At 49.3% G+C, this 12,500-nt stretch overlaps 1 protein-coding gene across 8 annotated transcripts in view; it reads right to left on the minus strand.

The window, feature by feature from the left end:
- cno (adherens junction formation factor afadin) overlaps positions 1–12,500 on the minus strand; it is a 323,420-nt gene that overhangs the window by 1,021 nt on the left and 309,899 nt on the right. For 5 of the 8 annotated variants that reach the window (XM_086537390.1, XM_086537388.1, XM_086537389.1 and 2 more), the window contains 9 exons: positions 10,559–10,624; positions 6,812–7,004; positions 5,556–5,762; positions 3,439–3,579; positions 3,137–3,326; positions 2,078–3,026; positions 883–1,824; positions 515–606; positions 1–275 (listed from right to left, as the gene is read on the minus strand). The exon at positions 1–275 is cut by the window's left edge and continues 1,021 nt beyond it. In XM_086537390.1, the coding sequence (XP_086393516.1) occupies positions 95–275; positions 515–606; positions 883–1,824; positions 2,078–3,026; positions 3,137–3,326; positions 3,439–3,579; positions 5,556–5,762; positions 6,812–7,004; positions 10,559–10,624 (2,961 nt within the window). In that variant the 3' untranslated portion in view covers positions 1–94. The remainder of the gene's footprint in view (positions 276–514; positions 607–882; positions 1,825–2,077; positions 3,027–3,136; positions 3,327–3,438; positions 3,580–5,555; positions 5,763–6,811; positions 7,005–10,558; positions 10,625–12,500) is intronic. The other 3 variants (XM_086537393.1, XM_086537391.1, XM_086537395.1) reach the window with 1 other exon arrangement.

The raw sequence follows: 12,500 nt of genomic DNA on the forward strand, positions 1-12,500 counted from the left end.
AGAACGTTTGTCTTATGTAAACTGAGAACCACTGTGACCTTAGACTGTCTCTCACTGGTACATCAAGTAACAGCCATTAATGTGTTTCTTTTCCTCAGTGTTCAATGTCTCTCTGAGCACGGCTGATTTTTACTTTGTCTTTGGGTGTTTCAGCCTCGCCAGTTTCCATAGCAAACATTTTCATCTTTTCCTTGAAGGAGAGTTTCTCAGGGCCAGGGGTCTTGGCTGCTGCTTGCTGCGCTTGCTTCTCTTGCAGGCGGCGCCAACGAGGATCCCTGGTGAAAATTAGAGGTTTGTATTAGGTATGGCACTCCCAGAGGTATTCAACATGTGATAACATGTTTCAATTCACTCTGAATAAATAAAAATAATCAAATTGAGCCTTTTTGAGGGTAGCTTCATAACAATCATACACTGGTGCCTTGGCTTAATACGTGTAAATAAAAACTCATGTATCATTCTTAACATATAACTGTAGAGCAAGAAAAAGTGTTGATAATTTTTGGTCACTCACCTGTACACTTCCTGAGCACCAATGACACCTGGTGTTCCACCAGTGCGGTTTGGAGATGAATTAAGAAGAGTCTCTGCTTCATTGATAAAATTCTGTAATCAACAAAATTCATTACAAATTGCACAAGTTAAAACAGTAATGAATGGTTTCAAAATGTTATTACACCTAGAGAGCAAGTTTCTACTTGGCAGAAACAAGTGCAAGAAGCAATATCTATATCTAAAAGATACTTGCCTTCTGAATATATGATCTGATGTGCTTGGAAACAGAGAAGATCATAATTTTACTTCCAAGTTCTTTGTTAAAGCATACAAAATAACCCATTCATATTTTATCTACACAAATGCACTGTAGTGATTGATACTTACATCAGGATCTTGCCTTGGGGTCTTCTCCTGGTTTGCATTGTTATCATAAGTGATGTGGGTGTCCATGGTTGTTGTCTCGGAGAACTGGACACGTTTTATTGTAGTGGGAGGACCGTCGGGACCCTTTTGTCGATTATTGTTCGAGGAGTGTTGTGATTGCTGCTGCATTATGCTATAGGATGACCCTCGCTCAGGAGGCACTGGACTGTGCTGAGCTCCTGGAACAAGCATGTCCATGCCGTGGCTGCTATCTGTGCTCTGGTTGTGTTCAGGGTAGCCACCGAGATTTCGAGAGCCATTAACGGGACCATTGCTGTACTGGGTTTGGAATGGAGATCCAACCAGAGTGTCCAGCCTCTGAGTGGCATGATGCTGGTGCTGGTAATGTGAATGTTGCTGCTGCTGCTGTTGTTGTTGCTGTTGCTGTTGTTGCTGCTGCTGCCGATGTGGCTGCTCTTGCTGCAACTGGAAGCGTCTCAGCTGCTCCTCCTGCTGTCGCCTTTGGGCTTCGCGCAGGAGTCGCTCTTCCACCTCACTGGCAGCTTCAAGCTCCTGCTGTTTCCGACGGATCTCGTCCACCTTCCTTGCTCGTTCCTCATCCACGGGACCTCCACCATTCATGCGTGGCTCTTGCCCACTGGTGATAAGAGGAGCATTTCCTGGGAGCTTATTGTACTCCCTTGATGCATTATTCTCATGGTTATATTTTAGATCATCCTCATTTTCTCTGTGATTCTCGCGATCCTCCACATCCTCATCTTCGTCTTCATCCTCATCATCATCATCATTGTTCATTTCTTCTGCACGGCGTTGGAACTCCTTTTCAAGCCTCAGAGTGCGAAGTCTTTCTTCCTGCTGGGATGTACGATTTTCTATTCCCTCCAGGGAGGAGATCTGTTCATCCCGCCAGTGTCGCACAGCTTCACGGCGTCGACGATCATTCTACATAGGCAAAAAAAAAATATATATATATTATCAGACTATTCTACTGAAGTATTTCAGAAGACTGAGTAAACATATACCCCCCCAAATCTATATATACATATACATTATATATACACACATATACATATACATATACTTTTAGTAAATAGTTTGTGATAAATGCAATAAATTACAATCATAAAAACTGTTATGCTTGCATAATTATTAAATGCAACCTCTTTTTAATCCAGAAAATAATTCTTGTACTCACCCTTTCCTTCTCTTCCCTGTCCCATGGGCTAGTCTTGTTGAAAACAGACTTGTTCCCCTGTCCAGAGTTCATGTTGTAGCCAACATTGGAGGCGGGACGACCCGTCTGCAGGAGAGGGTGTGTGGAAGTTGGTGGAGGGGGAGGGGGAGGAGAGTCACGGTATCCATCCTCTGGTGGTGGAGGCCTGGGGGGGCCATCCATAGTGATGCCATCATACCCATACTGCCGCATGGGTTTCTCGGGAGCGTCAGGAGAAAGAGGTCCCTGAGGTACTTGTGATTTTGGCTTGGGAGCAGTTGGAGGGGGGAACTTGCCACCCGGGAAGCCCTGTGGGTGACCAGCGTACTGAGGGTGAGCATGCTGGGGTTGCTGTTGGAGTCCTGCCATGGTCCCCTGAGGGCTGATGGGCTGGGCTGTGGCTGGGTGATAGCCTGGGTGCTGGCCTGGAAAACCCTGGGGCCCATTAAAGCCCTCTGGGGAGAAGGCGTTTGGCACGCGATGAGCCTGCTGTGGCCCTGTCCGCTGTGGCTGAGATGCAGGTGGGTGGCCGTTGAGGCGCATGCGCTCCTCTCTCCGACGCACCTCTTCTGTCATCTCCATCATCTTTGCATCAGCGCGGATATCACGTTGTGAAGCAGGTCTGGTCATTTCTGCCCTCTGTGGCACCATGTCTTCACGCTGCATGAAGGCTGAAGCTGGTCGCTCGCCACGTGGCTCGTGTCGTGGGTGGTCGGGGCGCATTTGATCAGGAGGTCCCTGGGAGGCAGGGGACCCCATGGGCAATGGCTGGCTGGGACGAGTACGTGTTGAGCCCATACGAGGATCCTGAGGACCCTGGTGGAAGTTCACGTTCTGGTAGTAGCGTTCCTCCTCCACCACAAGACTTGGGTTGCTCGGGTGCCGACCCACAAGGGCTGGGTAACTTCCATCACTGAGATTTTGAGTTGACCTGCCGAGGTTGGATCAGTTAGCAAATTGCAGTTCCTACAGACTATAGCTATAATATGACATATGCTTCACAAGGAATAAAAATGGAGACAAATACAATAAACAACTAACCTTGAGCGAACTGGTGGTTGCTGGTGCTGCTGCTGGTGTTGCTGCTGCTGTTGAGGGTGCTGGTGGGGATGGTGAGGGAAGTGTGGGTTCTGAGGCTGAGACAAAGAGGTGTTTGAGGAGGTGCGAGAGTACGAAGGGTTGAAGACCTCCAATGATGCTGGTTTTCCCCCAACACTACTACCAGCTTCACCTGCAAAGAGCAATCCAATGTTCAAAATGCAATGGAAATCTGAAAAGGTGAATACAAACAAATGATCAGAGTTAAATTCTTATGCACAAAGACTGAAAGTAAATACACTCACTATTTAATGAGGGGACTGATTTTGACGCTTGCATACGGGGAGCCTGATGGAGAAGGGACTGTGCAGGGGGTTCCTGGTTGTGTTCGCGGAGGACTTTTGATGCCAGGTCGCGCTCACTCAAGTGACGACCACCAGGGTAACCTTGCGGGAGGATGGGAGTGTTAAGGTTGTTTCCTTACTCAAGATAGAATAGAAATTATATTCTGTTTTATATGAATCTAGATTATTGACCATGAAATTTGATAAGTATGACATATTGAACACTGTGGTTGACATCAAGTACTACATAAACCTAGAACTATACAAATAGAAAAAAAAAATCAGCTTTTAAAATCTAAGATTTACAGTTTCTCACAGTGAACTATCTACCACATCTTAGCCTCAAAATACAAAACTTTCTCAACAGGATATGACTAGAATGACAGTAAAACAGAGTAAACATCTGCCAGCATCAGATATATATTTTCCAATGTAAATCTATACTTTGTTGTTGCATGTCCTATCTACCTTGCTGGATTCTAGAGGTTTTAAAAAATGCATGAAAAAAAATCTAATACAAATAAAGTTTTCAACTACAAGCATTATCACTGCAGGTATCCTAGTCACATCCCTAGTACTAAAATATATTTCATCCATAAAATAGGTAAAAAGGAAAAAAATTCACTCCACAAACAAGAGCATGAAAGTGCTAAAAACAACACACAAAATAACTGTGGTCAAGAATATTTATCACAAAAATATCATAAGGCAAAACCAAATGAAATAAAACAAGAGAAAAACACAAAAAATCTGGAAACAAAAGGAGATTTTAAAAAGTTAGTAAAACTGTGCTAAGGTCATGCAGAACCATGCGGGACAGAAGCCCTCTGCTCATGCCACTTCATGTGTTTCCATGGGTATTAATGTCTGTCTAAAGTGCAAACTGACACTTTAAAACAAAAACAATATTCTTTGTGTACATTACATTCCTTCTTACAGATGTGGTTTATTATATGTGAAATCAAGTGTTAAGCATAGTTGAGCATCTTGTCTGGGTTCATTAATCTTCAATAAATGTTACCTACTTTTCTGCATTCATTTAATGAAGTTATATATGGATTAGTCAAAAATATCTATATTATGAAGTTCTACTTGAAACAGTATCATCACAGTTTGAACAGCAGATATCAATGTCTGTTCAACTGCTCAAGTGGAAATTGTTGCAAGGTGTGATCATTGAGTGAGGCAGAGTTGGCATAGCAGGGGGGTCATGCAGGGCCACAGAGAGAGGGTGCTTGACAGAGAGAAGCAAGAGGTTCTCACTGTGCCGCGGGGGCTCACTCAGTTACCGATGGGGGCGGCACTGGATGCTTGTTGCTGCTGCTGCCGCAGTGTATACTCCTGTGAGGGAGGGGGGGAGGAAGGGGGGGAGTGAACCAGCAAGAGGGAGGGAGAAGACTGAGCAAGTGACGGAGCCAAGCTCATCTGCTGGCGCAGAGTAGGGCGCCGTCTGGATAAAGCTACCTCAGAGGAAGGGCCTACAGCAGGGCGTGAGGGTAGGATGGGGTATGAAGTGCGTGCTACCAGCGGGGGAGGGATAGCAGGGGCGGCACTCGGAGCCGGGCCAGGCGTCTGGGAAGAGCCGTAGCGCTTCTCAGTGCCTGTGTCAGCTGCATTAGTCTGGACTGATACGTCGACTAGACTGCGCCATGGTTTGGCATCGTCGTGCGTGTGACAGCTGAGGTCGATGCCACTGTCAGCTGCCAGGTTGGCTGGGCCGGAGCCCCTGCGCACGGCCGAGCAGCCGGCCCCGTGGCCTGCCCCACGCTGGTGGCGGCGCCATGAAGAAACGGAGGAGGAGGAGGATGTGGAGGTGTTACAAGAGTTGGAGCTGGCCTCGGAGGGGGGAGTGTAAGTGTACTTGGGCAGATTGGGGTTGCTGCGGGTGTTGTCCACCGTGCGGTGCTCAATGCCCACCTCGACCCGCTCAGAGGGAATGACGGAGATGAGGGGGGGAGGGTAGAGGGGAGGGGTGTGAGGCCCCAGGCTGGGGAGGGAGGCACGCAAGGGGGAGAGCTTGGACTGAGCATAGGCTGGCTTGTTAGTGGGGGCGGATGCCGAGTGGTTCACGTCTGTACCTTCTGGTGCCGCTGCCAGGTTGGGGCTCGACCTGGCCATCAGGGAGCTGTGGGAGGAAGTTGGGGGGAGGGGGTGGTGGCGGGGAGGCTGATTCCAGTCTACCAGACGCTCGTTGTAGCCGCCCATGTTAGGCGTTGACTGGCTGTTAGTCATGGCGGCGGCGCGGCCGACCTCCTCCGCCCGAGACCGCGTCTTCCGCTGGGAGGCTAGAATAGTTAGTAGCCAGCTTAGCGTCACAGTCTCGACGGGAGGGTTAGTGTCTAGTCTTCCGTTAGCAACAAAAAAGCATTACACAAAATGCATGCTCTGTCTAATAACCGATATGAAATTTAATGCAGTAATCACCCCTGGCTAAACAATTCATTATATCTTGAATAAACTAACTTGTACACAACTACAATCTACAAAACCCTATTCACCTTCAAAAGACGAGACAATTTTATCATACTACTTGCATGCAAAACAAAATTAATCTTATCTTCCTTTATATCTATTCCTTAATTTCCATGCAATCTGTTATTTATCTCACCAAATTTGCAATGATCTTGGGGCCAAAACTTGTCAATTATTTTGTTTTAAATATGCAATTTTGTGGCTTACCATTCTTCCTTTGAAAACACGAGTTTCTGTTTTTAGAGAGCCTTCAACAAATATTGCAGGATATCATTGTTGGTTATATTTACCATAATATTGAAGTCTCCCCTGTGACGTGGAGATTTTTTCTTGCAATGAGATGGAGAGCTTATCGCATTTAAATCAATCTCCCTATCAAAAACCTTCAAAACGTTTCCAATTCATGCTTGTTAATTAGTACAAAAATAGTAAGCATTATATCAACTTTTGTTGATGCATACTTAACACTAGATTATAATTTTATGATTATCAGCACAAAACCCCAACTCATTAGTAATGTCTGTATTACAAGTTGTTTTGTTCCAATATTCTATATGAACTTTTCACCTAAGCACTGTGTTATTAGTAATACTTAGAATACTCAACTAACTCCTCTATCAAAATTCTAAGTAAAACTAGCCTTTTGGTTCATTTTGGAGCGCAAGACCTTCGAAGAGGACTTCCACGAAATCCAAAGTCATATGACCCCCAACCGTGTGCTCTTGCGCTCCCAAAGACCTACTCGCCTAAGACCCTCAAGTACACACTCGGCTCTCGGCCCATGCTGCCCGACGTCCCCCGAACAAGCGTGAGTTGTGCAAGACCCAAGTGTCCGACGCGTATTGACCCGAGAGCGACTCACCTCGGTTGACCTGCGGCGACGGCTGCGACAGGATGGTGGCCAGGCCGTGGTAGATGGCCCCTTGCCTGGCCACCTGAAGCGTCACCACGGGGCCTGTCTCCATCATGTACTCGGCCGCGCGCTCCTGGCTAATGCCGATCAGGGACTTGCCGTCCACTGACAGCAGCTGATCGCCGGCCTGCAGCCTTCCGTCCTGCAATGAATGTCAGTCATTAGTAATGCTTAAAGATGAAGTATTGATTTATCAATTCACGTTATTCTTATTCATATTTTCATTATTCATTATTATCATCGTTGTTACTGTTACTGTGTACTAGGAGTGTTTGTTGAGGCGATGTTGTCATAATTTGATTTTAAACAAATTCGCCTGCTCTGTGCCCTCAGAAATATATTCATTATGCAAGGATCATGTTACTGCCGCAAAAGAACTCATGAACAAAGAAACCGGATAAATGAGAAGTAAAGTAAACAGACAAAAATGAAACCAGACTGCCCGGTGATTTCAACTGGTATTAAGTAGCGTTGGGCAAGCCAGTGGTACTTCCGCCCCGTGACCAGCCCTGGCCGCGCCTCAGTCCCTCAAGGTCAGCCTCTGCTTGCTGTGACACTGGCATTGCGTGTTTGAACAACGAGGAACAACACGGGATCTCAACTCCCTGTTACACCCCACACCCCCACCCCCACCCCCATCCCCACTTTCCTTCCCCCTCCCCCTCCCCCTCTCCCTCTCCACCTTCCACGTCAAGGATAACGCAGGCGTCCCTCTCTTTAATACCACATAATAACGGGAAAGATCCAACCGCAGCCCATTACCGCCGCCGCCGCCACCGCTGCCATCAAGCTTGCCGCAACCTGGCTTCGGGTCCTCCCGCTCGGCCATTCCTACGGCTTCCTTCGGCGCCCTCGGCCAGCAGGATGGAAGTCGAGCCCCGAATGCTCAATGGATCGTTCTCGATTCACAAAGCATTATCAGTATTAGTATCATTCTTAGCAGCACCATAGCCATAATCTGACCCCAAGCCAGACCAGGAGGAACCCCAGGAGGAACCCCAGGAGGAACCCCAGGAGAGCCGCAGCAGAAGCCTGCTGCACGTTCCCCACCTTCCTTCTTCCCCTACCTCCTCTTCTGTCCTAGCCCTCACCCTCACCCCCCTCCCTTCACTTTCCGAGCCCTGGCTGTAAGGGGGGGGGGGACGGATAGGAGCGGAGGAGGGAGGTCGATGAGGGGTAGGAGGGGGGGTGGGGGATAGCGTGAACTCTCCCGCATGGTCTGGTCAGGTCAACGTCTCCTCCTCGAGCCCGGCGTTGCGACTGAAGGGCGAGGCTTCCTCCCCGCGCCGCCCGTCCCGAGCGCCCTCCTTCCACCCTCCAGCACCGGAGGATATGTGGCCGGAACCATGCGTCTTCAGAGAACAGCAGCGAGAGAAAGGCCGACTGTGGCAGTAAATTCGGACCACGCTGTGAAGCGAGCTCACTGTAATGACCAGCAGTATCCTGACCCTGCTTGCGCCCTGCCTGGCCCTGCCCGCACGCACCAAGCCCTCGCAACTCCTCTCCCTCCTTCTCCATCCCCACTCCTTCCCCCTCTCACATCCCCCTCCTCCCCTCACCTTCCCGCTCCTCTCACCCCACTCCCCAACCCGATCCCCCAATCCCTCCCCCACCCAACCCTCTTATCCACCTAGCACACGTAATGGCCATGCGCATAATGTACGCCTTGGCTGTTCGTGCTTCCCCCCAGAGTGTTCCCCGCACATAGCACGCGCGCACACCGCACTTCCTGCCACAACAGGACCAACAACAGAAATGAAGAGACACACATACTCACTCTCTCTTTCTCTCTCTCTCTCTCTCTCTCTCTCTCTCTCTCTCTCTTACATGCACAAAGCCACAGCTTATGGAAAGGTTTAACGAAACGGAAATCCCGAAGGCTTGTTGCTCAGGCGGATGAGCTGGAAACGATGGACGAGGGGGAAAAGAGGAAGTTGGTCGAAGTGGAGAGGTGGATGAGGTAGAGCCGCGCCACACCTTGGCGCTGCCGAGGCGAGGAATCGCGTGCACAGAAAGCGGGAAGAAAAGCACGGCAATAGGGGAGGCGGCGCAGTGCGGACCGAGAGCAGCGCGGACCACAGACTCAACGGGGGAGGGCGTGAAGGGAAAAGTGACAAGGGAGGACATACAAAGCGACGAAGAAAGGGAGGAGCTATAGAAAGAAGAGGTGCAGGGAGGAAGGCGGATGAGGAGGAACGGAGGATTGGAGGAAGGGGAGGAGGAGGAGGAGGAGGAGGAGGAGGAGGAGGAGGTTGGCGGGGCGCCAGGTTGGCCAGTTAGCGGGTCCTACTTCGCGTGTGTATGTTGGTCACCCACACCCTGCTTTCTGCTGCCCTCCCTTTCCCTCTACTTCCCTCTAGCCCATCTCCCTTTCCCCTTTTCCCTCTGTGTTTCGCATGGGCGTGCCTCCTTCCCCCGAAATCCTACTCGCTCTCGGAGGGGGAGGGAGGGCGTGACGTCATCCCCGAGAAGAGCCGCTCGGTCCAGTGACCCAGTCTACTATCCTGTCTCCACGCCCACACCTGGGTACTGAACCCCGCGCCCACCAAGAGAAGTACTGCGCCCAGCCGAAAGGTCTTGCTCCCCCTCCCCCTCCCCCCGCCCTCCTCTGAAGCCCTTCCTCCTTCCTCTCAGGCTGTCCTCTTCCCACCCTCACCCACCTGATAACCCCAACCAAAATCTGCGCTCTTCTTTGGGACGAAAACAACACGGTCTCCTCCCGCCGCCACCCCCACCCCCACCCCCCTTACTAGAGGCTAGGAACACGTATTTTCCCCCTTAGGAAATCAAGAAGCAAGAGAGCGCCGTCACAACGCCTATCGGTACACCATGCAACATGCAAGGTGGAAAGAAAGCTAGCAAGAAAAAAAAAAAGATAAAAAAAAAAAAAAAGAAATTCTGGTCTCTGCTGCCAACCCAAGCTGTGCCAAAGTACACAGCCACTCGGTACCAACTCAACCGTAAAAACAACTACATCCTGCTGTTCCAAGAGCTTGCACGCGGGCTATTCAGCGACCCCCGAGGATCGAGGAATCTAAGCCTAAATCCCTCCATCTCAGGCCGGGGATCGCTCCTTCAAATCCCAGCTTGCTTTTCACTCTTACGTCGACGCCGCCAAAAACTGCCACTACACTTTTGAGCGCAGACGGCAAGCATATGAAGAAAAAAATCATCGTAATCTCCACTCTTATTTATTGAATAGCACAAGATATGCAACCCGATTTATATTCTTGCATGAAGAAATAAAAACAGTAAACAAAATCTCCAACCCTTAAAGTGGATCCATGTCTCTGTTTTATACAATCTTAATTCTTCTCTTTCCATCTTTCACTTGGAGTATGCGCTCCGAAATTTCCTAATACAATCAAATAAAAAGTTCCCAGATATCAAGAACTGAACTCTTTCGATTTTTTTCCCCAACTCACTGGAGTTATTTGCAAAAGCTATAATTAACTACAATCGCATTCCTCCAAATAAACATGAAAATAATGTAATAAAATAATAACATGAATGAAAACATAACAGACTGGTCCACATGACGCGCCAACGTACCCCGTAAACATTCCCGATCTAGTAATGCACGTGACATGACCTCCTCCGCAGCTCGATCTCTTCAGAGCACAGAACAAAACGGCTCGGGACCAGAACTCCCGTCTAACTCTTTAAATTAACATCTAAATCGCATGACACACTTACCTGGTCAGCTGCTCCGCCGGGCACCACACTCTTGATGTAGATTCCCAGCTTGTCCTGGTTCACGCCCTGGGGAGAGAGAGAGAAGGAGGGGGGTTAGAGACTGGCCTATGGAGATGGAGATGGTCAAGGCATGGATGGCAAAGGGTCTTGAATGAAATCCCTGTTCAGGACTCATGGAAAACGGAGCAGGCGATGGTAGTGACGGTGATGATAAAGATGATCGTGATTATAATAAAGAATACAACAATTAAGCAAAGAAAATCATTAACAATGCCTGGAAACATAAAAATATCAGTGATCGTACACATCATAATATTTTTTTCGACACCTATCTTTAAAGCAAATATTGAAATAAACAGGAGGATGGGGAAAGGAGAGAAGAATAGGAGGGGAGGGAGGGAGGTAATGGCGGTGGCCGGCCATGAGGGAAGGGCATGAGACTCGAGATGAGTGGTGGAGGGAGAGGGGCGAGGGGCGAGGGGGGGGATCGTACCCCAGCGTGATGCCCAAGGTATCTGTCCCCATCTCCCCGCCCAACATGACGCCACCGCCATCACCACACCCCAACCAGCCAAGAAGTGTGTGTGTGGGGGAGGGGGAGGGGGAGAGGAAGGGGGGGAATTACGCCTACTTTTTATTCATTTTTTTTAAGACTCGTACGAAAACCGGTCTCTGCTGCTACGAGAGCTCAGCCCTCTCTTTGCCGGCGCTGCGCAGTCGCCGATTTCACTTTTATCGAATCAATTGTTTCGTTAACGACACCAGAAGGACTTAATAAGAGACAGAGAACAAGAAAGCGATAGAGAAAGACTTCAATAGAAAAAATCAAAACAGAAAATGCTGGCCTATCATGGCAGCGGGAGGGCGGCCGCCGGTGTGGGTATCGCGCGGGTATTCTCCGGGACCACAAAGGGGTATAATTACCTCCTTTGTGGCCAGGTCAGACCAGGGAGGGACGCGGGCGAGGTGGCGGCCGAGAAAACAGGTCAACGTGGGTCAGTGTAAGCGATGGTCATAACACTCATTCTCACGTGAATACATCTCTCTACCTTCCTTCCCTCTCTCCCTCTCTCTCTCTCTCTCTCTCTCTCTCTCTCTCTCTCTCTCTCTCTCTCTCTCTCTCTCTCTCTCTCTCTCTCTCTCCCTCTCTCTCTCTCATTCCCCAACACTTCCAAGAACCAGGTGACCTTGCCCACCACCAGATGCCGGGGTCACGAAATCCCACCAAAACAGGTCAGGTCATCTAGCTTCCCGCAGGATATCCTTATCGCTCCCTGTGTGTTCTGCGGATCTCAAAAGGAATCCTTAAATAGTTTCGCTTGCTGTCAGAACCGTATATCATGACCTCAACATGGGGCCTTTGACCTGTGTGCGGATGCGTTTGCGTCTATACTTCTGCGTGGCTGTTTGTCTGAGGTGTGTGGGATGCACTCCTAACCCGTTGCAAAAATAGCTTTACAAATAGACAAGACGAGACCAAAAGTGGATAGACGCAACTAAACGATAGAAGCAGAGGACCTTGGGATAACATAGCAGTGAGAATAGACTTGGAAGGAGATGAAAAAAGGAAGGGAGGACAGGGAGAGGGAGAGAATAGGAGGAGAAAGGAGAGAGAGATAGGAGAGGAAATGAAAGACAGGAGAAAGGGGTAGAGAAGAGAGAAGAGAAGGAGGGGAGGGAGGAGTTAGCGCGGACGTCACTAACCCAGTGTGACCTTCGACCTTTGACGGCACTCTCGTCCTCGTCTTGACCCGCCGCCACGTGCATCGTAGAGGGAATAGAAGGAGCAACTCACCGTGTACAGAAAGGGAGAGGGAAAAGAAGGTTGGGTGGCAGGGAGAGAGGGAGGGAGAGGAAGAGAGGGGGAGAGGGGAGAGGAAGAGAGGGGGAGAGGGGAGAGGGGAGAGGGGAGAGGGGGAGAGAGAGAGGAGAGAGAGAGAGA

The sequence above is a fragment of the Penaeus japonicus genome, unplaced genomic scaffold (assembly GCF_977035675.1).
Source record: "Penaeus japonicus unplaced genomic scaffold, GWHDUDI00000001_assembly GWHDUDI00000005, whole genome shotgun sequence".
NCBI classification, from domain to species: domain Eukaryota; kingdom Metazoa; phylum Arthropoda; class Malacostraca; order Decapoda; family Penaeidae; genus Penaeus; species Penaeus japonicus.